The sequence below is a fragment of the Tauraco erythrolophus genome, chromosome 7, assembly GCF_009769465.1.
Source record: "Tauraco erythrolophus isolate bTauEry1 chromosome 7, bTauEry1.pri, whole genome shotgun sequence".
NCBI classification, from domain to species: Eukaryota; Metazoa; Chordata; class Aves; order Musophagiformes; family Musophagidae; genus Tauraco; species Tauraco erythrolophus.
Window position 1 is genome coordinate 5353073 of NC_141471.1, and position 25914 is coordinate 5378986.

General features: G+C 48.8%; 1 protein-coding gene across 1 annotated transcript; it reads left to right on the forward strand.

Annotated features, from left to right (window-relative positions):
- The first annotated feature begins 2501 nt into the window (after nucleotides 1–2501).
- On the forward strand, nucleotides 2502–24468 carry LOC104379149 (cryptochrome DASH-like). The gene is made up of 14 exons (XM_086614994.1): nucleotides 2502–2558; nucleotides 2684–2856; nucleotides 4511–4604; nucleotides 5810–5940; nucleotides 6830–6978; nucleotides 7347–7435; nucleotides 9512–9585; nucleotides 11221–11310; nucleotides 13530–13609; nucleotides 14281–14340; nucleotides 15772–15929; nucleotides 19757–19876; nucleotides 21276–21452; nucleotides 24361–24468. The coding sequence occupies exons 1-14, from the start codon at nucleotides 2502–2504 to the stop codon at nucleotides 24466–24468; spliced, it is 1560 nt and encodes a 519-aa protein (XP_086471120.1).
- Nucleotides 24469–25914: the final 1446 nt, after the last annotated feature.

The window sequence follows — 25914 nt, forward strand, 5'->3', positions numbered from 1 at the left end:
CCCAAAGAGAGAACGGAAAGTTGGAACACCGTCTTGGAGTAAAGAGACAAGTACCAGTGGAAAAAAACCCAAAGCTTTTGTTCTCATTGACTGTGTTTGTCTGAATGGAAAATCCAGGCAAGGAGACTGGAGGGCCTGCAGTTCACAGTGCCAGTCACCTGGTTTCTAATTTTGGAACAAAGTGCTCCTCACCACTGCTCTTCCTAAACACTTCCATTACACACCTTTTCAGAGCATGATTTCATAAGATCTCACAGAAGCAGGGACTGAGCAGATGACCATGCAGAATCTAAGAAGGAGAAACAACTGTGGAGGTAAAAACTACCGTCCTTTACTGTCAGGGTAGACTACAGAATGGGTGCTATCAGCACTATTTTAGAAAGCGCTGGCTTGAGTCTACAACAGGATTTGTACTCTGCCACAGGAGTGTGAAGAAAATAAAACTGACCTCCAGATGTGTGCCAGAAAGGGCATGGTGTTGGCTGTGAGGAGGTCTGGGTTCTGGGTCTGAGCAAGCAATTTGTCCTTTATGGACCTCCATTTTTTCCTGCCAGCTCTTTGCCACATTTATCATTTGTGTCGGTGCAGAGCCTGTCATGGTGCTTTTGCCACTACCACAAGGTTGGACATCTTGCATCCTTTATATCTATGCAAACAGAAAGCTGTCAGAGACTCACTTGCTTTTAAGCCCACTTTTGTTTCCTCATTGAAGTATCAAGAGCTTCAAATCTTTTATCTTCTCTTTATGTTGCAGAGGCTTCTGTTTTGGGGAAACCAGCTTTCCTTGCCACTGGGAAATAACCCTTTTTTTAGGCAGTAGGGCACCTCTCCCTTGCATGCCCATTAAATAAGACCTCTTTAAGTCGCAATGCAAGTGGGTGGCTGTCTAGCAGCTACGAGTACACCACAAGAGGATGTTATTCTTGCCAGGTTTGGCCCAGCTTAGTGTCAACCAAGACATTGTGGGGGAAACCTGACTGCAAACAAAAAGCGAAGCCAACTGCACTTTTTGTCCTTGTCCAAATGAAGGCAAACAGGGAAGATTTATAAACTGGATTCATAAAATCCCCCTCTTTCTAATATGATGAAGAGAGGCATTTGCTGCTATGGCATATGCCTTGCAAACTGACAACAGTGTTTGCCTTGGGCACGAGCCAAAATGTTGGCTCTACTTTTCTTTCACCAAATATGAGCCCTCTGAGATGAGTCACTGGTTCTTATAGCGGGCAGCAGTCTGCTGAGCCAGGAGAAGGAGCCCTTGTTGCACATAAAGGGAATCAGGAGATGATGTGTCATGTGGGTCAAGGGAATCTGCATCACTTCCCACAGCCAGCAGATGCAGATTGCATGCAGAAGACCTGCAAGCCTGGAGGAGGTGGAAATAAAGCCAGGGCTCCCCGGGACCCACTGGGGTTTGAGTACCACATTTAATCTCTGGTGAGCATCTAAGAGACCATGTGGCTCTACCAAAAGCTCCACTTCAATTCAGGTACTTAAATAAGCTGCAGCAACTCCTTTCTGTAGTGGATCCCCAATCATCAGCAACTCATTGCTGCAACTCCCTTCCCCATCTTCTCCCACCCCAGGAGAACCAGTGGAGTTACACAGGGGAGCATGTGCCTGGAGACCTCTGCCAGGGAGCCAAGCAGGGTTTTGAGTTTTTTTGGATTTCCTCTTTTTGTGAGAGCTGTCAAACAAATAAAAAAGATCCTGACAGACAATTCAGTGAGTAATGGACGTGCTCAATGGTGTCTGACTTATGGAAACTACAGGATGAGGCAAGCCTTTTCACTTCGGCCGCTGCTGTCAGTGCTGGAAGTCAAAGACATTAATTTTTGCTAATCTGCAACTCCCCATTTGTTAGTCAACAGGTGAGCAAGCTATCTGCAAAGCTGGCTCGCACGCTAGCGGGCAAAGGTGCTGCCATATCACAGCCCGGGCGCTCACGGGGTAAAGAGTAATCAATGCTGATGGTCAGAGCCGGTGAGCGGTGCTTTTTCCAGGGGTTTCACCATGGCTGCATCCCAGCGCGGCGGCACACATGGGGCTGCGCTTCTGGGTGAGGTGGCTCCCAGCTGCTGTTATGTGGAAGATAAAGAGATTATCGAGGTTAAAAAAAAAAAAAAACACACAAATTCAGCAATGAGTGAGCTCTGGTGAGGGGCTGCCAGAGAAAGGCGCGGGGACTCCACACTAAGGGAAACGGGTCTCCTGCCCCGCCACCTCCTACATGCCCCGACCGACGCTGGTGAAGGCTCCTCCCGGTCCCGCCGCCCTCCCGGGGAGCGAGACGGGACCTGCCCGTTCCACGGGCCCGACGGTAGGCGGCGGGGGCGGCCGCGGGGAGCCGGGGGCGGGACGGCTCCTCCCCGGCCGGGCGGGCTGAGGGCGGAGCGGGGCGCGGGCGGCCGAGGGGGCCGGGCCGGGCCGGGCTGCGGGGGCCGGGCTGAGGGAGGACGGAGCCGGGCCGGGTGAGGCGGGACGGGCGCCGTCGAGGCACCATGGCGAGCTCGGCCATCTGCCTGCTGCGCTGCGACCTGCGCGCCCACGATAACCAGGTAGGTCCCGGCCGGCGGCCCCGCGGGTGTTTCTTTAGGAGCAGCCGCTCTGTGGGGCAGGCTGGGCAGGGGTGGGCGCTGCAGGCTGCCCGCGGGAGCTGCCGCGACCCTCTCCGTGCTTCCAGGTGCTCCACTGGGCTCAGGGCAGCGCCGATTTCGTTGTTCCTCTCTACTGCTTCGACCCGCGGCACTCCCTGCGCACCCGCTGCTACGGCTTCCCCAAGACCGGGCCCCATCGGCTCAAGTTTTTGCTGGAAAGCGTGAAGGATCTAAGGGAAACGCTCAAGAGAAAAGGAAGGTAGTTGAGAAAGCACCGTGCAAATAACACGTCTGGTTTTGTTTCCTTTGTCTTTTTCAACGCATGTTTGTGCTGTGAGTCAAATCGTGTCAGATGCTCTGAGCTGTGATGGTGGCTCGTTTCACAGAGCCACGGCCCTTCTGTTAGGTGCAGGAAGGTCCCACATGTAACCCTTCTTCAGATGACCTGCTGAGGCATCCACAAGGGAGCGAAGAGCCATCCAGGCTGTGTCCCGTGTGGGGTTGTGCTTTCTTGAGCTTGGATGCCACTGACGGGCGTCAGCCTCGAGGTTTTTGCCCAGAGTCCTGCCGAATGGGGACATGAACGGCAATCTTCCAAGATATGGGCATTGACTAGCCACTGTGGCATGCGTCCTTCCTTGTCCCTAGCGAGTTTTACCTAGGAGTTGGCTTGAGACAGACCAACATGGATCCTGGCTTGTGAGACTAGAGAGTTATTGTTCATGCTTTGTCTCGCTAAACTCAATCTCTTTGGTAGGCTACACTGTGGGAAAAGAGTCTTCAGGGATTCCTCCTTCATTATGCCTTTAGAAAACATAACTGGGGTAGACCAGACCAGGTAGACGTCTGGCTTTGCTTAGCAGAAGATTTGTCAGCCAGCCTGTCTTCTCCCAGGTAGTAGACGCAAGAGGAATGGCTCTGGGTTTGCAGTGCAGCTTAGACCGTCCAGATGGTGAATGTTGTAGGAAACTGAAAGAACTGATCAGTGGGTATCTGCACCCACACCCTGCAGTGAGCAGATTCAAAGCTGCTTGAATGCTGCTGTGCTGTTTTCAGTGGCTGATAAGAGATTGGTCTCTTATCAGGGAGAGATGTGTGGTTGTGAAGAGCCACACTAAGACCTGGGCTCCATTTCCACAACAATGAAGTATCTTCTTAATGCAGTGGTAGACAGAAATCTCCGCATCCAATCTGTGGTGTTCACTGTAGGCAGCTTGATCTCTGCTTTTCTGTGAGAAGTAAGGGGAACAGCGCTCTCAGCAGCAACTCTTGCTGCTGTCTTCTTCAGACCCAGCCCGTCTTTGAAGAAACTTTTTAGTTATGCTTTAAATTATTCTGGCAAAAACACTGTATTACCCCTTCAAGAAATTCTGACCAACTTTCTCAGCACAGCTTCTCTTTTGGTCTGGTGCCCTAGGTACACAGCTGTACAGTTGGTGAGGTTGCAAGGTGGGAGGGAAGTTTTGTTGACTCTTTTACAAACACAGAACATGCAGAGGAAAATTCCTCTGAATGCTCCCACATGAAAATGGGGAGGGATCTGCTCACAGGCCACCACTACCTGTGAAGGGGATTGAAAGAGGAATCAGTTCTTGAATCAGCATCAGTGTGAGGATGAACACATCTGACAGATTTACTTTTAGGTAACAGCCTGGCTTTCTGCCCAGTCATCCTTTCTAAGGCATCCGGGATGATAAAAATGTGTTTGACGTAAACTCAGCCCCAGAGCTTACAAACTGTTCAGTGGGTCCTAAAAAACGTAGTCTAGTCAAATCCTGTCTATCTGCCTCCACATGCTGTCCGTGCTCCGTAGAGAACTAGTGCATGAGTGCCTGGGCCAGGACTAGAGCCTCCTGCATACATAAATAACAATAACATCAAACCTAATTCAGGTCAATATTTTGTGTTTGCAGTACTCTGGTTGTGAGGAAGGGGAAACCGGAAGATGTGGTCCGTGATCTGATTATTCAGTTGGGCTCTGTCAGTGCCGTGGCTTTCCATGAAGAGGTAAGGGAAATACTTGGGTGACTCTCTTGAAAGATAAAATCAGGTTGTGGAGGTTTCTTGTTCAGATCCTTTCTTGTCTGTGGTGGTGTTAACCTTGGTGAAACTGATTAGCTCCTGGGATGGGGATGGTGTAGGTGTCTTGAGTGGGAGTCCTTGCTGGATGACAGCAGCCATTTGTGATTGATCACTTACAAGTGATGCGTCTTGAGAAAGAGGAGTTTCCAGCAACTGGCATTTTAGATCAGCTGAGTCCATTTCTCCTTCTGTTTGCATCAAGCTGCCTTTTCCTGGCGCCTTCCTTGCACAAGGAGCTAGCTGCCAGGGGGCATATTGTATTGAGTGTAGGAAAGGCCCATGGTGAGTTGACAGCACCCGTATGTGGGCAGTTGCCCACCAACTCGTGTGGAAGAATGAAACACGAGTCTGGTCCCAGACTGCCGATGGGATTGGTCTGTCACTGACCTGTTGTCACTGAGCTAAGTGGTTTGATCCGGAGCACGCTGAATTCAATGGAGGGCTCTGGATCCAAACCACTGGGCCTGGAGGCTTTGTGTACACATACACACATGTGTATATGTGCACAGATGCACTCAGTATTGGTGGAGTCTGGGCCTCAGAAGTATTCCTGCTGTCAGGCCTAAGACCATTGTAACTTGACAGCCTACACACCCCATAGTGCCTTCTTCCATGCAGCACTAAAGGACGACCACAGAGGATCAGAGAGAAGGCCCCATCTAACTCCATAGTCTTTTTCCTGACAGTGACCAGTAAAAGATGCTCAGAGAAGACCACAGGAGCAGGACAAATCTGTAAACATACTTCCCCTGAATACGTTCCCAGCCTCCAAGAATCTGTGGCTCAAGGACTTCCTGAAACAGGAATGCTATCCTGATATTCAATAAACCTCAGTGGATTTCTTTTGCACATACTTGTCCAGACACCTTTCCAGTCCATGTAAACTTAAAAGATCTACAATGTCCTACATCAGAGTCCTTTATTCAGTCATTGGGACTACTAATGGAGAGTGAAACACTCGTTAGGTTTGGCAGAGGGAAATACTCAGAGATTGTCTGTGTGCACCTCTCTCTAGAGGGATTAAGCTAAATGTGGAGATGAGGGAGGAGGGCAAGCAGGGACCAGGGTTTGTGTGCATGCAGGAGCTGAGGCTGTGCAGCCATGGCCTCAATGCATTTTGTTTTCCCTAGGCCACGCAGGAGGAGCTGGATGTGGAGAAGGGGCTGCGTCAGGTGTGTAGTCAGCACGGGGTGAAGATCCAGACCTTCTGGGCATCCACGCTGTATCATCGGGACGACCTTCCCTTCAGGCCTGTTGCTAGGTGGGCTGCTCCATGGTATCACTTCCTCTTTCACTGTCCCATTTGTTTCTCACTCCCGTGAACTGCTCAGGAGGGATGTTGGTCATCCAGTCCCACAGGGAAGGAACCCATTAGTCCGTCTGCGTTTATAGAACAGTGCTGTCATGTTCATACACCTTAACGGGAAAGGGTATGTTCATCCCTCTGTACTAGTAGGATTTATGCTCCAAAATGCATAAACCCGAGGGATTTGTTTGATCATTTATTGAGGAACTGATTTATCTTTGTCTGTCCACCAACCCAGTTTAGATACTCAGTCTGCAGTGTCCAGAGTCCGTGTGACATTGGACTGGATTGCTCCATTACCCCATCTGGCTAAATGCAGCTGCCACTGACAGTAGCCTTTGCGTGTGGACTCTTCCGTGGCTTCCTCAATAGTCACTTGAGGTGTAATTGGTGGAGCTGAGTGATTGATGATATCCTATAGAAAATGTATAAAATAGGGCAGAAGAGTCAGGCCATAAAAACGCCTGTTTCTCTCTATTGACTGAAAAGGCAGCAGGAGGTTGCAAATTTTTACACTGAGGTCAGCCTTGTGGGTAATCAGAAGTTAGGTGAGATAAATCTGACCTTCATGGATTGCCCCATCAGGACACACCTTAAATTGAAAAGGCATCATTTGCATCAGAAGCAGAAAGAAATTGGGTGAAGGACTGAACTTCCTGGGACTGCTAGCCCCAGGGCCACCTACCTCTTTTGTGCCAGGTGATGTGCAAACATGCATCACAAATGTGAACTCAGGAGATTGCAGCCTTCAAAGCGAACCTTGCAGCTGAGGAAGCTGTGCGGTGCCCTGTGGAGGGACAGGGTAGCCATCCTACGAGACCTGACTGCGCTGTAATCTGTGCAGGTTGCCCGATGTCTACACCGATTTCCGAAAAGCTGTGGAATCTGGGTCGAAGGTCCGGCCAACCCTGCGGATGGCAGACCAGCTAAAGCCTCTGGCTCCAGGGGTGGAAGAAGGCTGTATCCCTACAATGGAGGATTTGGGACAGAAGGGTAGGAAAATTTAATTTGACAGTTGCTCCCGTGAAATCCTACTTCAAGATGTCTCGTACTGAGAATCACAACATGGAGGCCTCCCAAAGGCGGTGGTTGCCCTTTGAATTGTAAGTTTCTGTTCACTCATACAGCAAATGAAGGTAAATTCCCTGCAGGGAGGAGCTGCCCTGCAGCTGGGCAGAAAACATCCTCTTATTAATTTTTATTATGTTTAATGTTGCCCTTGTTTTAAAGGCAGACCAGGGCACAATCTTTTCTGTCCCCAAAGCAGACATCTCTACTGCTGAACATCCCTAGATTTTAAGTTCCCTGCCTTTGAGATGCTTTCCAAGGGGGTAACAAGGTGATGGTTTTTTCTGTGGCAGATCCTGTGACTGATCCACGAACAGCCTTCCCCTGCAGTGGAGGAGAGACCCAGGCTTTAATGAGATTGCAGTATTATTTCTGGGACACGGTAACTTTTATATTTCCTTATATTATCCTCCCCCTTGTACATACGGCTGTACAAGTGGGTGAGGCTGCAATTTCACTTCCTAATAGTATTTCCTTAGCTCCTATATAACACTTTACAAAGGAAGGGGATTAACATTATTTCAGTTTTTCAGAGATACAAACTAAATCAAAAAGAAGTCATCCAGACGCTGGGAGTGTAAGCCAAATACTTAGGAACCCAGTTTAGTGGCCGTCCCTCTTAAGTCTTTTTTTCCATCACTTTTTGGCAATTGGGCCAACTTTTTAGCTCCTTTTCCCTTGATTTGCCCTTCCTACTCTCCTGTCCCACGTCATCAGCAATGTACTTCCTCCATTTTGGAGGAGTGAAAAGTGGCCTGAAGAGCTGCAGTTGCAATCGGGGTGAGGAACAACCGACCCAAGCTGCTGCTCGCTGTTAAAAATAGTAAGAGGTTCCTAGTAATCTGATTTAAAAACTTGCAGCCAATAATTACAGCCACTTCTTGCTCCTTTGCTTTAGTGGAGTGAAGCTGCAGCTAACTGTGTTTTGTCTGTGCATCCTGGCAGTTTTTGAACTTTTTCCTGGTCTCATTTGAGGAACTGCCTCAAATTTGCCTTGTATGAATTTAGACGAAGACGCGTGTGCTGATTTCCAAAGCATCAGACTCTAGGCAGCTTTGTGGATAAAGAGGGTAGCATCTCTCCAGCTGAGATGGGTTAAGAAGTGTGCTGTGCCCCCAGGAGATTCTTTCAGCTGTGCTACAGAAGTTCCTGCATTCCCATTCCTAATTCTCTGTGGGGAGCATTGTCGTGGTTTAACTCCAGTAGGCAGCTCAGCCCCACGCAGCTTCTCCCTCACTCCCCGCAGTGGGATAGGGGACAGAATTGAAAGGGTAAAAGTGAGAAAACTCGTGGGTTGAGATAAAGACAGTTTAATCGGGAAAGTAAAAGCCGAGCACACAAGCAAAGCAGAACATGGAATTCTTTCCCTACTCCCCATCAGCAGGCAGGTGCTCAGCCATCTCCAGGAAAGCAGGGCTCCATCATGTGTAACGGTGACTTGGGAAGACGAACACCATCACTCCAAGTGTTCCTCCCTTCCTCCTTCTTCCTGCAGCTTTATATGCTGAGCATGACGTCATATGATATGGAACATCCCTTTGGTCAGTTGGGATCAGCTGTCCCGGCTGTGTCCCCTCCCAGCTTCTTGTGCCCCCCCCAGCCTCCTTGCTGGTGGGGTGGGGTGAGAAGCAGAAAAGGCCTTGACTCTGTGTAAGCACTGCCCAGCCATAGCTAAAATGTCCCTGTATTATCAAGACTGTTTTTGGCACAAATCCAAAACAGCCCCGTGCCAGCTACTGTGAAGAAGATTAACTCTATCCCAGCCAAAACCAGTACAAGCTTGCATAGCTTCTACTCTTGGTCAAGCATTAATACAATCAGTGCTGGAGAACCTGTTCTTTTTTGTTATGCAAATGTTGTCTTCCCTGGTGAGCTAGAATAGCCCTTTAGCAGTTGTAACCTGTGCAGCGAAGGTGATCGAGGAGAGATCAGGCTTCCCTATGTCTGCATGGTCAATGGAGTGCTCTGAAAATGGAAGATCTTCACCCTCCTGTAAACATGGGTGGCCTAGAAACAGCAGTGATCAGGATTCCTGCAGCTGAGTGTTGGGTGCTGTCGGATGCTGTGGTTCTCAAACCCAAACAACCAGCCACATGGACAGGGGAGCCGGCCGCCAGTCCCACTGGTGCTTCTAAGTGGCTTATTGATCCAGAGTCAGACCGGTATGGGCAGGGAGCAGCACAACTGGGTTCTTAATGCTTGTAGAAAGAAAAGTGCTACAGGCTGAAGTGGGGAGCGTAGCTTCTGACACGCATCCCGAGCTATAATGAAAACTGCTGGCCTGATTAATTCCTGTGCACTGGAGGCAGTAATTTGGCAGCTCTGTAATCCTTGCAGGCAGTCATGAGAGAGAGCCCAGCCCTGCCAGACTGCCCTGCCTCCAGTATGGAAGAAAACGTATTTAGCAGGTTCCACGTGAAATATTTAGAAAAAAACTTTTGTTCTTTTGCTCACACAGAACCTGGTTGCATCTTACAAAGAGACTCGGAATGGACTGGTGGGAATGGATTACTCAACTAAATTTGCACCATGGTAAAGATTTTTGTTGTGAGACTGGAAGCTCCTTCTTTGCTCCCATCCCAAAGTGGTGCGACCCATCTGCTCTGTGGTCATTGGGCATGGGTAGGGGTCTAGGCGAGATTCCCTTGCTCTTTGTGTTGGTGTAGAGCTGCTCTTCATAGCGCTTCCAGGCAACAGTTCCCTGAAAACATTCCTGCAATTGGGAATTGCTGAAGAACAGCAATACTGTGCCAAGAGCCCCGTGTGCTGGGGGCAGCGATGTGGACAGGGCACTGGGCAGACACACAACTTGTCTTTGTGCTGTTCTGTGCATCTGGGGTGGTTGAGAGCAGCCGGGGAAGAAGCGGAGCAGAACTCGATCCCCTCCTGGTTTGCTGAATACTGTGCCACAAGTCACCTCACCTCATAGCCATTCTGTTTTTCTGTGGGATGAAGAGACACCTCTGATTATTCCTGTTGCAAAAGGATCTCTCGTTTGGGTAAATACAATGAGTTCTAATTAGGGGTTTTAGTCTCCAGTGCTGGAATGGGCAGAGTTAATTCTGGACTGAAACTGCACAACTCAGTTCAGCCTAATGCTGAGAACATCTGGAGAGTTTTCCCTATAGAATTGCAATGTGAAACAATTTTCTGAGGCTTACAGGTCAGGATTTCTTATTTTCAGCTGGCTTTGTGCTTTAATGGTTGCAGTGGATGGCTCCACCTGGTGGCACTTTGCGATCCCAGGACCAGTGGCACTGCAGAAGGTCTTTATTTGTGGCCTCTGCTTGAGCGTTTCCAAGCTGGCCCTTTGCCCAGAGCAGACAGTCCTGATCTGCCTGCCCCAAGGTGTTCCTCTGTCAGATAATCAAAATCAGACCGGTTCAAATTGCAGCCACCTCGTACTGGCCATTTCTAAGTGTTAGAGCTGGTCAACAATTAAGGAAAAACTGTTCGGGCCCTTTCTTCCTGTTTTCCAAAATTCATCACAACATCAAACGTTTCCACGAGCCCTAGTGGGAAATTGCAGTAGAATACATTTCTAGGAAAATCGAGGTAAAAGTTGTTCCTTATCACCCTTTGCCACAGGGTTGCAGTCTACAAGCTCTTTCCTGTCTTGCACAGCACTGATTTGGAACAAATGGAAGGAGCTCAGTGGATTGAAGTGCCAGAGCTGGGTTCGATTCCCTGGTTTTCCTGTCCTGCCTGAGATTTTCAGCAAGCCACTTGCCCACTGTCTTTGCTCAGATGAGACACTGAGATGCTGAAGGACCAGGAGCCCTGGGTGTGTGATAAATGGGTTTGCAATAGGAGGAGGCAGCTGATGTAGTGGTTGACATTTGAGATCCGTTCCTGGGTTTGTCGTTGGTGCACCAAGTCACCAGCTGATCCAAGTCTTTTAGGCAGAGTCAAACTTCTCTAAAATGATTTATCTCGATAGGCTGGAGACTCCTGTAAAGAGTCATATGCTGGGAAGGGGAGGATTTTGATTCTCAGATTGCAGAGTTGCAAAAAAGTCATACAACTTGACTAAAGCCGTTTGGGAAGCAGTGGCATAACTGCAAACCAAGCAAAACTTTTCAGACAACAACTCCAAGCACAAAACTGCCTTTCCACTTCCTCTGTCAATCCTGCATTGCGTTCAGGACATCGTTCTTCTGCTTTCAGGCTGGCGCTGGGCTGCATTTCCCCTCGATACATCTATGAGCAGATCCAGAAGTACGAGAAAGAGAGAACAGCAAATCAAAGCACATACTGGTATGTCCCAGCACGATCCCTGTGGCTTGTTTTCTCTGAAAAGGAAACTGGCATCACACACAGGAGAGAGTGATTTGTTAACTTCCTTCTTAATTAATGTTTGTTTTTCCTGTGCCTGCTGTCTTGTTCCTCGGGGTTGCACTGCAGTTCTGTTCCAGTATGGATTTATTACTCTGCCTTTGACATCCAGAGGCTTTAGGCACTTTGTAAGTAAAGGTTATTAATGCTAGTTGTCATTATTATTGCTGGGAAATTGTGGTTGGTGATTTTTAAAACTGATCTCTGTAAATCATCACCATCTCTCTCTGTATTGTTATTATGGGCTAGATGAGAAGGAAGAAGAATGATTTACAAATAAAAGCCAAAGGGTTTCTCACGCCGAGGATATGAGTGGGATTTCACCCAAAAGGCTCAACGACTGTGTGACTTGTACAAATCACATGGTGTCAGAAGGGCCTCTGGCCACAGTGGCCAGTGGCCTCGTGCTTGCTCAGCTGCTTGACCATGACCACACCACCATAGCAAAGGGGAAGAGGGGACTGGGAAGCGGGTTTAATGCATCCTGCCTTGTCACCCGTGCTCTTCCTCACCCTGCTGCTGGCTGTTCGCTTGCCTGTAGGTTGTCCTGAAGGAGTTTGAAGGATGGTTGAGGTCAGCATATCCATCCCTGGACTGGCCTTGAACTTGCTCATGCACTCTGATCTGCTCAGAGACTATGAATTAGAGCCTAGTAGGGAGCTCTTCTGGTAGGGAGAAACAGGTTCACGTTAGAGCCTGGCCTAACACTAGACCTGGGTGGGAAAAAACCCAGACCAGAAAGTCTGTGCAAACTGTAGAACTATGTTTTCTTACTGGTTTGTTAAATCTGCCACATGTCAAACAGCACAGTGGTTAGTGAAGAACAGGCTAACGTTGCCAACAGTTTTGGCCAAAATACACAATTTCATTAAAATCCAAATGACAGACAAAATATCGACCTTTTGCCTGTTGAAGTGTATGCTTTTTTTTTTCCTTCAAAGAGAATTAATAGAGGAAAGATTTCAAAAAATGACCATACTCATGTTTTCCATCTAATAGCCAGCCAGCCTGCCCGCAGGCAGGGTGCCGTGGTGATCTGAGCATTTTAAAGTGGTAAATAATTATAAAAAAGAAGCTGTCAAGCTCCCAAGCACTGCAGTCAGTTATACAGTGAAGTACAGGTCGTGGTGGCTGCATATGAGGGACTGACTGAACCTCAGTATCGTGACACTAGTTGTTAGCATTTGGAGAGTGTCCTTTTTTGTAACCAGGTTTTCCAGGAAGATCTTTTAAGCTAAAATCATAGAATCATAGAATCATAGAATGGTTAGGGTTGGAAGGGACCTTAAAGATCATCTAGTTCCAACCCCCCTGCCATGGGCAGGGAAACCCTCCTCTACACCAGGTTGCCCAAAGCCTCATCCAGCCTGGCCTTGAACACTGCCAGGGATGGGGCATCCACAACTTCTCTGGGCAACCTGTTCCACTGCCTCACCACTCTCAGACTGAAAAATTTCTTTCTTATATCCAACCTAAATCTGCCCTCTTTCACTTTAAATCCATTGCCCCTAAACATTGCCCCTAAAACATGAGCATTTGCCCCTAATACTCTGAGCAGAGTATTTCCAATATGCCAGAGAGCTGCAGCAAGTCTCAGTGGCTGAGGCGCCATCATTTTGTAAGAAGTGCTTTTTATATACAAGTTTTTGTAAAAAATAGTCTGTTTTCTGTGGGCCTAGCACATGATCTCATGAGCTAGACTACTGCAAACCCAGTTTTGAAAGGTGCCTTTAAGTCCCTTACAAAGGTTATTGCTTAAATCGATGCAAAGCTCTCAGGAATGTGCTGACGTGCTTGCTCATGCGGAAGTATGAAGCTGAAGCAGGTCCTCACCCTGCTCTTTAGAGAATTATATCCCAGTAGGGACAGATGAGAAACAGGTTTCCTGAAATTCTGCTCCTGCACTGGAGTTAAGGAAAGCTTCCCAAGTGACTCATGCAAAGTTTACTTTCACTGTAGCCATCCAGGTGCAAGCTAGATAAGTAGGCTTGGGGCAAGAACTGGTGTCACGGGAAGGAACGTGAAATTGCTAATTGTGAATATACCTCACAGTGGTAATGATGGGTGCTATGGAAGCAAAATCCTAATTCAGTAATTTTGTCTGACCCACAGTGAAATACAGACACGGCTTTGTGTTTTAGGGTCCTGTTTGAACTGCTGTGGCGGGATTACTTTCGATTTGTGGCCCTGAAGTATGGCACAAGGATTTTCTCATTAAGAGGTGTGTATGGATCACCATATTTGGAAAGGTACAGTCTTACAAAAGGGAAAGAGAAGAGGCTGTTGGCATTGTGTTTTACAAATGTTCTTCTCGTAGTGCTTGTGTCACTGCCCTGTGATGTTGCTGGAGACTTACTGTTAGCACAGCAGTGCCTCAGCACCACGGTGCTGGACACTGTGTAGACACTGAAGACTTTTGCCTCAAACCTGATTTGATACGGTCAACACATGTCAGTGGGAAACAGCAGCACAATAAGACTAAAGATGCTGTTTCCAGAGACGCTTCACCTTTGGAGAGAATTCAGGCTTCAGGCTTGCCCAGGTTCACCAGACAATCTGAGACAGAACAGGAACCAACCCAGCAGGGTGAATCCCAAGACAACAGATCTTCTTTCTGCCTTACATTACATAGGAATCAGTGAGATTAAGCTCCAGACCTGGTCACGCAGGTGTCTATGCATGAAACAGGGATCTGAAGCCTCAGTGCAACAACAAATACCTAGTCCATATAGTCAGGAGACCTTACAGCTGATGCTTGTAAAACTGCTGAGAGGGCTAGCTTCATCCTAATGTGTTATGTCAACCAAGATGCCTCTGGCTGTCATTGTTTTATTAATAACTGCCTGTGTCAGCGTTTGTCTTCATTAGTAGGTCTTTTTTCTTCCTCAATAGGGCTTCAAAGTAAAGAGGTTCCTTGGAAAAAGGATCTTCAGCTCTTTGACTGCTGGAAAGGTCAGTAGAAACCACCGGTTTGGCTAAGTGTGCTTTTGGTTTCCACATGTCTGCATGCTAACGTGTGCCCTCACAGTAACTCGGATTTACGTGGGGGAATTGTCAGCATGATCAGGCCCTGTCATTTAAACCATTGCCACCAAACAAGAATCCAACCCCTCGGTTCGGTGTGGGTGCAGGATGCTTGGCTTTCCCTCCAAGACTGAGCACCACACGGAGCAGGCTCACAGGGTATCATGAATGGCCAAGCTCTGTCCAGCTGGTACGTACTTTGTGACATGTTAGGTTTTCCTGCCCAGGTGGAAGTGTTTGTGACCTGTTGGTCCCTTCTGCTTAGTCACACAGAGACTGACCAGCCCTTCTTACCAAGGCTAAATTGTTCTTCCAGTTGGTTTTGGTTAGAAGGTTAAAACAGCCTTAGAATAAATCACGTCTTTCGTTATGCCACAGCCTTTTAATATCCTGGCTTTTCTTTAGCTTTTATAACTTTGTTGTCACATGAATAGCAAACATAATATCTCAAATTGAAATCTGGAGGGACTCACAGATTAAAGTATCAGAATCAGTGAAATACACACCTGTATATCTTTCTTCACGTTAATGCCACGTGTGTCCATTTGCACACAGGTACAATAAATCTTTTCCTTAACAATAGACAAGGCTCTCCACTTTTCAGGTGCTAACCCCTGGGGACTTGTCAGATACATTCCTCTCTGCTATTAGTCACCCATCAAGAATTTTTCTGTTCTTAGCCCATTCTCACTATCGTGTGTATATTTATTTTGTTCTGCAAAATTCCCTGCAATCTACTTAATTTCCTTGTTTTTCCAGACTGAGATTTTTCTGTTCCTTGTTTTTTTCTTGAAAAAAAATTCTCCTCATTTTCATTTTCAGTATAATTTCCCATTTAATTTCCACTGGATCTTAGTGGCTGCATGCCAGCTAAACCTCACGGAAATCTCTCCCTGCTGCTGTACACTGGCACTGTCTTACCTGCTTGGGTGGATGTGAATAGAATCATAGAATCATAGAATCATAGAATCATAGAATGGTTTAGGTTGGAAGGGACCTCAAAGATCATCTAGTTCCAACCCCCCTGCCATGGGCAGTGACACCCTCCACTACACCAGGTTGTCCAAAGCCTCATCCAACCTGGCTTTGAACATTTCCAGGGATGGGGCATCCACAACTTCTCTGGGCAACCTGTTCCAGTGTCTCACCACCCTCAGAGTGAAGAATTTCTTCCTTATATCTCATCTAAATCTCCTGTCTTTCAGTCTAAATCCATTGTCCCTTGTCCTGTCACTACCTGCCCTTGTGAAAAGTCCCTCTCCAGCTTTCCTGTAGGCCCCCTTTAAGTACTGGAAGGCTGCAATGCAGGTTGGTTATGAGTGCCCAGAAATGTCCCAGCACTGCCTTTTGTCTCTGCAGAGGGCAAGACAGGCGTTCCTTTTGTCGATGCCAACATGCGAGAGCTGGCTGCGACAGGCTTCATGTCTAACAGAGGGCGGCAGAACGTCGCCAGCTTTCTCACCAAGGACCTGGGTCTGGACTGGAGGATGGGGGCGGAATGGTTCGAATACCTGCTGGTAAGACTGAACCCTTTGTGCGTCTGGAGTTTGTGCTCCCTGCTCGGATGACAGACAGGAGAACAGCTGTGCCTAGTGAGGAATGATGCAGAAGATGGTCAGTAATTTTCAGGCTGATATAAGTGCATGTGTACGTTGTGTGCGTGGCATGTACTTCCCAACGCTCACGTAAGAAAAGGGAATTTTGCCACAGTGAAGCTGCTGTCAACCAAGACGTAGCTAGGAAGTTTGCAACGATAGTTTTGATCCTCCATGTAGGGTTTTAGCCAGAGATATGTCACACTTGAGGAAACTTTCAAACATAAATTGTGTTAACAATGCTCTGATTTGCTCAGCCCAGAGGCTGGGGAGGAGGACAGCCCAGAAATAGAACATAAAAAGAAATGTGTTCTGGCCACTGAAGCCAGTGGTTGGCACAGAGTCTTTGCACTGATCGCTCTGGACAGGGAATTCATCTAGTCAAGAACAGGCAAGTAGGGACAATAGCTAGATCAGGTTCCAGAGAGTTCCACCCTGGCTGGAGGCATCCTTCTTCATTCTGGTGAGTCACCGGCCTCCCTACCAACTGGAGCACCAATTCATTTCTCATATGCCAATCAGCAGCCATGCAAGCTCAGTTAAATAGCTGGGTTGCTTCTCCGTCCTCAGTCCCCGCAGATTCTTCCCAGGAAGGTCTAAACGGGCTGGCCATCCCCAGTTCAGAAGCACAGCCTCTGTGCCCCTGTACAGCTCTGCATGTCTTTGCTTGGTTGCCATCATCTCTGGTGATGCTGATGGAGAGATCATCAGTAGCACCAAGCTGAGCGGTGAAAAGTGACGCTGAGGAGGTAATAATCTGCATTTGATCTTCACCAGACTAACGGGTACAGATTGAAAAAGACTAATATCAGCCTCACATTAAACATCTTGTCTGTAGGATACAGATATTGGAAATCAGGAAACTTTCTACTGACTAGGATGGCTGGAGGTACAGAGAAAGCCTGGTCACCTCTCCATTATCTGCAATTAAAAGAGCCTTTTTGTGAATGTAATTTATTTTTTTGAGCTTCCTTGGAGCTGGGCTCTGACATGGCTTTGGCTGTGGAGCTCTACAGGAAGATCTTCCCATTGCTGTGACTCACACCAGTGCTGTGAGCTGTGGTGGGCTTGCACAGTAACATGGGGCGGGACTTCTGCAGGATCCTCCAGAAAGTGGTGTTGGTAGCTCCATCCAGATAAGAGCGAGAGCCCCCAGCACGTGGCACCAGAGAACTTGTATCAGAACAGTGGTGGCCTTATCTTTCGTATTCTGGCTGGAATTTAGGATGGAAAATCTTACCTTGAGAGCGTTTCTTTTGCCGTTTCAGTGAGTTGTACAAGATAGCCGATACCCTGCATGCCCTAAGCTTTGTGTCAGTCAGTTGCCAAGCAGGGACTGCATTTCAGTATGGACCATCCAACTCCTGTAGCCTGAGTGCGTTGTATGTGACACACAGTGGCCTCTCAGAAGAACAGCACAGCACATGCAGCTGCACGAACACGTCTGTGCCTGCCTGCCCTGCAGAGTGAGCCACTAGGATCATTTGGAATGGTTTGTAATACCTGGCTTTTGGTGGTGTCTATCAGCTATGGCTTTCGGAGCAGTTACAGAGGTGACATCGTTTCACAGAGAGGGCAGCTTTGTTCGTGTTTGGGCAAGCCTCGTGCTCAAAGTCACCAGCTGATTAAGAGCTGGAAGTCAGGAATTGAGGCTTTGCTCTGATGGGCGGGCAGCCTTGCCTTCCTCAGAGAGGAGCTTGGTTCACTTTGCAGTCAGACTTAGAGGGCCACGGGAGATTCCAGCTTCTATTCCCCAAGTGAGGAAGACCTGGAATGTGTCACGCTGGAAAGATGCTCCCTGTATTACTTACCTTTATTCATATGAGCATCAATGTTCCCCGGCTCACTGGAACTCTGCACTAGCCCTTTCATTTCGGGAAGCCCCAGGTGTAGGGGTGTGCTGCTGTAGGTTGGTGTGGCACAGGCTGATCCTCGCATCCTTCTGTCCCTTCCTCAGCTTGTGTCACACTGGTATATTGCTAGGCAGCTGTGTTACTGTAACCTGGTGGCATCCCCAGAGTAACATACAGGAGACATCTGTTCGGTGGGGGAGATAAGGCTATAGAATGGTAGAGGCCAGTGCAGAACTGCAACTGGTCTCACTTGCCTCCAGAAAGGGAAAGCAATGCATTTTCCATCTCTTAATACTTCCAGCAAAGGCCCAGAGTGTTTGCGTGTGCCTGTGAAGAAGGGAGTGTCATCCACACAAGACGGGCAGGGAGACTCAGGCAAGCTCTCTGCAACCCCCTGAAGCCAGGGGACAGGTCAGATACCTCTGGCGTCCTGAACAGAGAATATCTCAGCCATGATTTCATTCACAGGGTCAGGCCCCAAGGAAAGGCAGAGAAACAAACAGAAAAGAATGCCAGGAAGGGGCAAGACTGAAGGGGAAATGAGCCTGCCTCCTCCAGTCCCCCTTGGATTTGCCCTCACCTCCCACACACGCTTTCCTGCACGTTAATCGCGCAATCAGGCCTCCGATGGCATCTTTTTTCCCCTCCTTATCTCACCGGCTGGAGGAAGTGCTGCTGGGAGGGGGAAGCCTAGTGCACAGTGAGCAGAGCTGGCTCTTGATCACCCTGACCCCAGCTCTGGCGGGCTTTGCAGAGAAAGGGGAAGGGAACTTGGCACAGCCCATTCCCCTGTGTCTTCTGGCATCTGGGTGCATTGAGCTCCCCACTCCAAGGAGTAGCTGAGACTTTTGGAAATGGCACCGTGTGGAATGGTTGCAGCTGCAGTAAGGAGAGAACAGCACTGAACCTGTGTAGTGATGCATCTTTGCAAGCTCAGCTGCCAGCCCTGCACTTTCGCAACGCCAACACCTCTCCTAGGAATGCTCAGAGATCCCACACCCCATTTGCTATCACTGCCACTCCCTGCCTGAGCCAGGTTTGAATTGTCCTACAACTGGAAAGCTTCTGCTACTGCATTGAAGCCACCTTGCCCAGCTGAAGAGCACCCAATCTAGACTACGTTCTGCTCTCATTTGTGCCTGTTTCATTAGTCGTGCTGGTTTACATAAGCATCCTCGAGAGCTTTTTATTTGTTTAGATGTAGAATAACTTGATGATGTGCAGCCTACTGAGTATGTCACGAAAGGTCTAGTGTTTCCCGTAGTGAAGCACCTCTCTCTGCCAAGTCTCTGAGTTGAGGCTTATTGCCCGAGGAAGGTTGAGTATGGCAGGGAAACAACTGCGGTGTTTGTACTGATGGCATCTTCCTACGCTCCATGTGGTCAATCGGTACTGTCTGAGTTTGACTTTTCTCCAGTCTGCCTAGTAGAATCTGCAGAGATGATTTTGTTAGGCTGTGGTCTCTGGGAAACTGGTCAGGAAGAATTTGCTCTGGTATTTGAAATGCACTGGGCTACTGTTTCTTGGAATATGAGCACTCAAAAGCTAGGGCTAGTTGTCATGAAGTCTGCCAGATGAGGGCAGAAAGAGAAGGATTTTTTTAAAAAAAAGGAAACTGAGAAAGAAACTTTGATTGGACTTGACCTGTCTTATTAACCTGAGAACCATGAAGTGAAGGAGCCTGGGAAGCTGATCCCAGCTGTACCACACAGCCATGGAGCATGGTCCTCTTCTAAGCCAGATGGCTGTACCTACATGGCAGAGCTCTGACAACCCCAGTGTGGCCAGACCGATTCCTGTGCAAGGAATTCTCCCCTTGAGATAAAGGGTGGACAGGGAGAGAAGATTCACCAAGAGCCAGCCCAGCTCTTACTGTTTCCTTCCTCTGTTCTCAAGGTGGATTACGACGTCTGTAGCAATTACGGCAACTGGTTATACAGCGCTGGTATTGGCAACGACCCACGGGACAACAGGAAGTTCAACATGATTAAACAAGGCCTGGATTACGATGGCAATGTAAGTCTTGTTTGGCTGTTTTACAGTGAACAGTGCAGCCAAGCATATATAATAGTCTCAGGGAACAGAGGAGATCAATTTGCTGCGTGGATAGTGCTGCAAAACCAGTTGTGTGATCTCCTTGCTGACAGTCAGGCAGACTCCTCGTTGTTGTACAGGAAGATCTGATGTTTTCAACCTGCTCCTCTCCCCAAAGAGGCTGGTGCTGTGCACGCCCTCCCTGCCCTGCCGTTGGTCTGTGCGTTGTCACCGTTTCTTCTGGGTAACAGCCACATCCCATCAACATCTCACACAGCCATTTCCTTGAGCACAGAGCAGCTTCCTGGAGAACTCAGAAGTGACAGGGGTCCAGGGTGATCCTATAGCAGCATTCCAGTACTTAAAGGGGGCCTACAGGAAAGCTGGAGAGGGACTTTTCACAAGGGCGTGTAGCGATAGGACAAGGGGCAATGGCTTTAAACTGAAAGAGAGGAGATTTCAGTTAGATCTAAGGAAGAAATTCTTCACTCTGAGAGTAGTGAGGCACTGGAACAGGTTGCCCAGAAATGTCGTGGAGGCCTCATCCCTGGAAGTGTTCAAGGCCAGGTTGGATGAGGCTTTGAGCAACCTCGTGTAGTGGAGGGTTTCCCTTCCCATGGCAGGGGAGTTGGAACTAGATGATCTTTGAGATCCCTTCCAACCCAAACCATTCTATGATTCTTTGACAGGAGAGATGAAGCTGCTTACATGGCACCTTGGGAGGTCCTGGAGAGTAGATTAAATCTGTGACTTTTCTGACTGCCCTCTATAAGTGGTGGGAGCAGATAAATCGCCCTTTCCATGTGTTCAGCCAGTGTTCACATACCAGATCACCTGTTTCCACGCTGTTCCTTAGCATCATGGCGAGCTGCGCGGTTGCCTTTCAGCACGGTAGCTGGCAGGACTTTGCAAGGAGTTAGAAATTAGTCCTAGTAGGGGACACAGCAGTAGAATTAATGGGAGATTTGAGGTAGGGGGGTTCATCTTTCCCAGCACAGAGGTGAGTGTGCAGCTAGGCCAGTCACCCTAGTTTCTTTCACAGTCACTGGAAAGAAAAAAAGGACTCCTTGGGAGTGACTTCATCTCACTATGTCCTAAATAGGGCAAGTGAACCCAAAAACCACCTCTGTCTCTCCCCACTGCCTGCAGAGTGAGCCTGGGAGAGGAGCTCCAGTATCTGTGTCTCTCTGTTTAGGCCTTAATTCTCGGTAGGGGATTTAACAGGAGGGGCTAAGACTTGACAGAGGTAACTGATGCTGTAGTACCTCAGCTTCTTTACCTGGAAATCAGGCTTCTTTCTTTCATGTTAAGACAGACCCTTGCTGGGAAGCACCTACAGGTTGTTACTGAATGGATCCTGTGCTGTTCGTTCTGTTTGCAGGGGGATTACATCCGGCTGTGGGTCCCAGAACTACAGGGCATAAAAGGAGCAGATATCCACACCCCTTGGGCACTCAACAGTGCTGCTCTCTCTCAAGCAGGAGTAACTCTAGGTGAGACCTACCCACAGCCTGTTGTGACAGCCCCGGAGTGGAGCCGACACATCAACCAGAGGCCTGTGAGTACTGGGAACGTTCGGATGGGGTGGGAGGGCTCCAGGCAGCTGCTCTGCATCTGTAGGAGTGGCTGTGAATTCTGCTCTTCTTTCTCAGGTCTAAAGGGAAAAAAAAATTGCTTTAATGCAAAGTCACATTGCCTCACAGCAGAGGGTGGTCCAGCTGTGCACAGGGACTGTGTAGCTGGGGTTATTCAGCTGTGACTGTCCTACTCAACTAAACAGGTCTGAGGCACAAGCTCAAGTACCAACCTCCCGTCATCTAGACAGTAACATTGTTAGTGTGTTCCCCAGCACTGTTTTTGCCAGGGCCAACAAGCACCTTCCAGAACTGTGTCCAAGCACTGTTTGAAGGTACCATGTCCTAAGGACTGTCACAAAGCCACTCTACATCATATGGACATAAACCATGCCAGGCCACTTGGCTTTAGGGCTGAAGAATGAACTCGTTTTGTTCACTATTTTCTAGGTAGCTCTTCTTGCTCAGGTTTTTTCCTTCTGGATATACATAGTGCCAGATATGAGTGAAGGGATGGGGTATCTTTGAAGGCCTCCACTAGCCTAACCACCCCGCAGTGCAGACAGACAGAGGGGAGCCAAGGTTGATGGTCAGTTTCCACTCTGTTCATGAGGTGGAACTCCTACCATGCTTGAGTGCATCCAAACTGGAGTCGGCAAGACCAGTAAATATGGGAACTGGCCCCTGCACTTTACTTTTTGGGTGTATCTGCCCTTTAGAATGGGGACAGATTAAGATGTGGATCCTGCAACACGTCAAGACTTGCATCTGCTGACTGGGCTGCTGTTCTTGGAGGAGATGTTTGTGGAAGGAAAGTGGTCTGTAGGTCTGGATGAGGTCAGTGGTGGTGGAGTGGGAAGGGAAGAAGGAAACCATATTTCAAGGGACTTTTAGCATTTTGTCTTCCCCCACGCATCCTCCCTGCCTCCTCCTGAGTAAGGTACTTTGTGGAGGTTCAAATTTAGTTGTCATCAGTGAAGAATGATGCATGTGTCCATTTCAGGTTTTAATCCCAAGGTGCAATACCAGATTTCTCAGGTCAGATTCCTTTGCCATGAGTGCAAAGTTTTGCGAGAGCAAAGCCTTCCGCTTCCAGCCATGCTGCTACTGAAGGGCCTGGATTATTACCCTTCTGTTTAAGAGTGCATCTGAGATCAGAGAAAGAACTCTGTGAAGAAGCCCCTCGGTGAGACACTGGTTTGAGGCAGTGATGAAACTTGAACCAAAAAAGCTCCTCCATCAGGCAGGATTTCCATTTTGATCACCTTTCCAGCTCACCTGGGGCTCTGCAGACCTGCGCTGCCACACTGTGCTTGCGAAATCAAAATACTACTGGGAGGGACTCTGGGCCTGTCATGGTTTAGCCCAGACAGCTGCTAAGCTACCACAGGGCTGCTCCTCCCCCTTGGTGAGGTGGAGAGGAGAAAAATGTAACAGAAGGCTCCACGGTGGAGATAAGAACAGGGAGGGATCACCCACCAACCATGGCCCCGGGAAAAACAGCCTCAGCTCGGGGACAAATCAATTAATAATTTGTTGACTGTTCATTCAGAGAGGATAACGAGAAACAAAACCAGATGTCAAAAACACTACCTCCCCCCCTTTTTTTTTCCCCTGGCTCTATCTCCTCCTCCCCAGTGGCGCAAGGGGATGAGGAATGGGGGTTGCAGGTCAGTTCATCACACATTGTTTCTGCCGCTCCTTCCTAAAAAGGGGAGGACTCATCACACTCTTCCTCTGCTCTGTAAGGCCCCTCCTCACAGAAAATAGTCCACATACTTCTCCAGTGTGAGCCCTTCCCGCAGGATTCAATCCTTACCCATCAGATTGCTCCAGCATGGGCTTTTCTCACGGACTCACAGCTTCGTAGGGTGCAGCCACCTGCTCTGGCGTGGAGTCCCTTCCCACGGACTGCAGACACATCTCTGCTTCACCATCAGACTGCAGCAGCATGGAGGGTCCTTCCCATGGAGTCGTCTAAGAACTCCTTTGGGCGCAGGCATCTCTGCTCCAGAGTGGGATTCTCCACGGGCTGTGGGTGGATGTCTGCTCCACCATTAATCTCCACAGGCTGCAGGGGGGCTGCCTGCCATCTCATCACAGGCTGCAGGGGAATCTCAGCTCCGGCACACCTCCTCCCGCTCCATCTTCGCTGTCTTTGGTGTCTGTTTCTCTCAGATCTCAGTCCTCCCTCCTCTGCAGCCGCGGTGGGCCTGACCGACAGTCGGCAGGATGAACTCTGCCCAGCGGGCGCCCCGGGACTGGGGCACTTCAGAGCTCTCCAAGCTGCACCGCTGTAGCCATCTCCAGTTGAGTGGCAGCGGCCCAGTGTGGGCAGCTGCCCACCTGGGAGGCCGGGGGGGCCAGACCCCCGCCTTCCCCCTGTTTTCACTGCAGGTCCCGCCCAATTTGGGTTTCTTTGTCCCCTTCTTAAATATGGCATTTGCAGAGGTGCCAATTAGCTCAGCCCTGGCCAGAGAGCAGGGGAGTCCAACCTGGCCAGAGACCGGTCTGGCTGGTTTTGGAGCTGGGGAAGCTTCTCACATCTCCTTAGAAGGCCCATCTCTGCAGCCCCTCCCCTGCCACCAAACCCCACCACGTAAACCCAATGCATGACCTGATGTTACTGAGGCCTGGAGAAGAACCTCCCCCTCTAGCTCCCTCAAACTGAGGATGAAAATACCTTTGAAAACACAAGGCCAAACCGTACCAGAAACCCTAGTTTCTCCTAAGTGCAAGCCTCGAGCTGTGCCTGTCAGGCCTCCCCACCTTTTTACTGAATTTTGGAGTAGAATCGCCACGTGCACGTTTTTCTGTATGTCAAGACTGCTTTGTGATCAGATTCGCTCTGCAGCATCAGTAACTATCTCACTTTTCCTCTTCCATTTGCAGCAGGGAAGAAGTCCCCATCCCAGGGGCAGGAGAGGACCTGCACGCACGCCAGTGCAGCACCAAGACAGAGGGGTAGATTTTTACTTCTCTCGCAAGAAAGATGTGTGATGAAGGCTGTCCGGGCGCGTGCTGGAGAAGCGCTTGGTGGGAGCTTTCGCTGCTGAAGATGCCAAGAGAACAGATAATCTCCTTGAACCAAGGCAATGACAGGAGTCTGGCCACAACAAAGTAACTAGGGATCTGCCTCTTCAGCGTTCCCAGGGGCAGGAGCTGGACGTGGCTATGTGAGGGTTGTGTATTAGCACCGATGGTGGTGACAGGATCGTGTGTTTTCACTTGGGTGCTCAGGCTGGTGCTGTGAGCTCTTTGGCAGTTTGCCTGTCGCTCTCCAGAAGCAGCTGCCCCTCAGTGCCGAGGGTCTGACTTCCATGGACTGCATCACTCTCAAATTAAAATCCTTTGGTTGAAAAGGACTGTCTGTCTAATATTAATTAACCAAAACAGCACGGCCTTTCTGTTTGGAGGAGGTGTGGCTGCTTTTCCAGTGCCTCCTGCTTTGCACTGGTGCTTTCAGCTGGTAGAGCTAAATTTCTACCTCTTTACAAATCGGAGCAGATGGTTTATGTGGCACATGTTCACTCAGAACTCCTTCTAGTGAACTTATGCTAATTTTTCATGTTTTAAAGCTTTAAAACTACCGATCATTGTGCAATTAAAAGTTTTGCTACTGGAGTATTTTCTATTCCTCATTTCCACAGAGATCCACAGAGTGAGACTTCAGAGAACGTTCTTTTACTGTGTCTCTTACAGTACTTTGGAGAAACACTAAGTTCTTCTTGAAAACTGCCCTGGCATCCCTGCAGCACCCAAGTTCCTTTTGGTACCAGCCTGGAAGTTGGAAACTTCAATTTGCAGCTGAGAACCATGTTGTGTACTTGGCACCAACCACCACTCTAAACTGGTTCCCTGGCCATTTTAAGCATTTTGTTTTTATGCAGAACATTGTACTCTCTGGAAGAGTTTGAGAATTTGGGGACGGCCATATTGGTGCTGTCGTGGAGCACCGTCACCCGATGGAGAGCCCAGGTTTGAACCCCTCAATCATAGAATCATAGAATCATAGAATGGTTAGGGCTGGAAGGGACCTTCAAAGGTCATCTAGTCCAACCCCCCTGCAAGGAACAGGGATATCTCCAACTAGATCAGGTTGCTCAGGGCCTCGTCCAACCTGGCCTTGAACGTCTCCAGGGATGGAGCATCCACCACCTCTCTGGGCAACCTGTTCCAGTGTTCTACAACTCTCATGGTAAAATCCAATCCCAAAAGCCAGGTCCCTCTCAGTACACAGGACAAGGCTCTGGATTTATTACCACTAGGGATCCATTTGGGCCTCCTTAAAGAGTGATACTATAAATCGCTTAAAGCTCTTTCAACACTTCCTTGGCTAGAAATGTTTAGGACTGGATTGAGAAAAGAACTGGCATGGAACGCAAAAGCCAGTTCTGTCAAAAGGAGACAAATCAAGTGATTATGAAACACCCCCCCCCCGCCCCC

What these genes read in the sequence shown, in the direction of transcription:
- LOC104379149 (XM_086614994.1), top strand. Translation starts at nt 2,502, where the DNA reads ATGGCGAGCTCGGCCATCTGCCTGCTGCGCTGCGACCTGCGCGCCCAC. An exon ending in AGTATTATTTCTGGGACACG is followed by an intron (nt 7,436 to 9,511) that starts GTAACTTTTATA and finishes TTGCTCACACAG; the next exon opens with AACCTGGTTGCATCTTACAA. An exon ending in GCAAATCAAAGCACATACTG is followed by an intron (nt 11,311 to 13,529) that starts GTATGTCCCAGC and finishes TTTGTGTTTTAG; the next exon opens with GGTCCTGTTTGAACTGCTGT.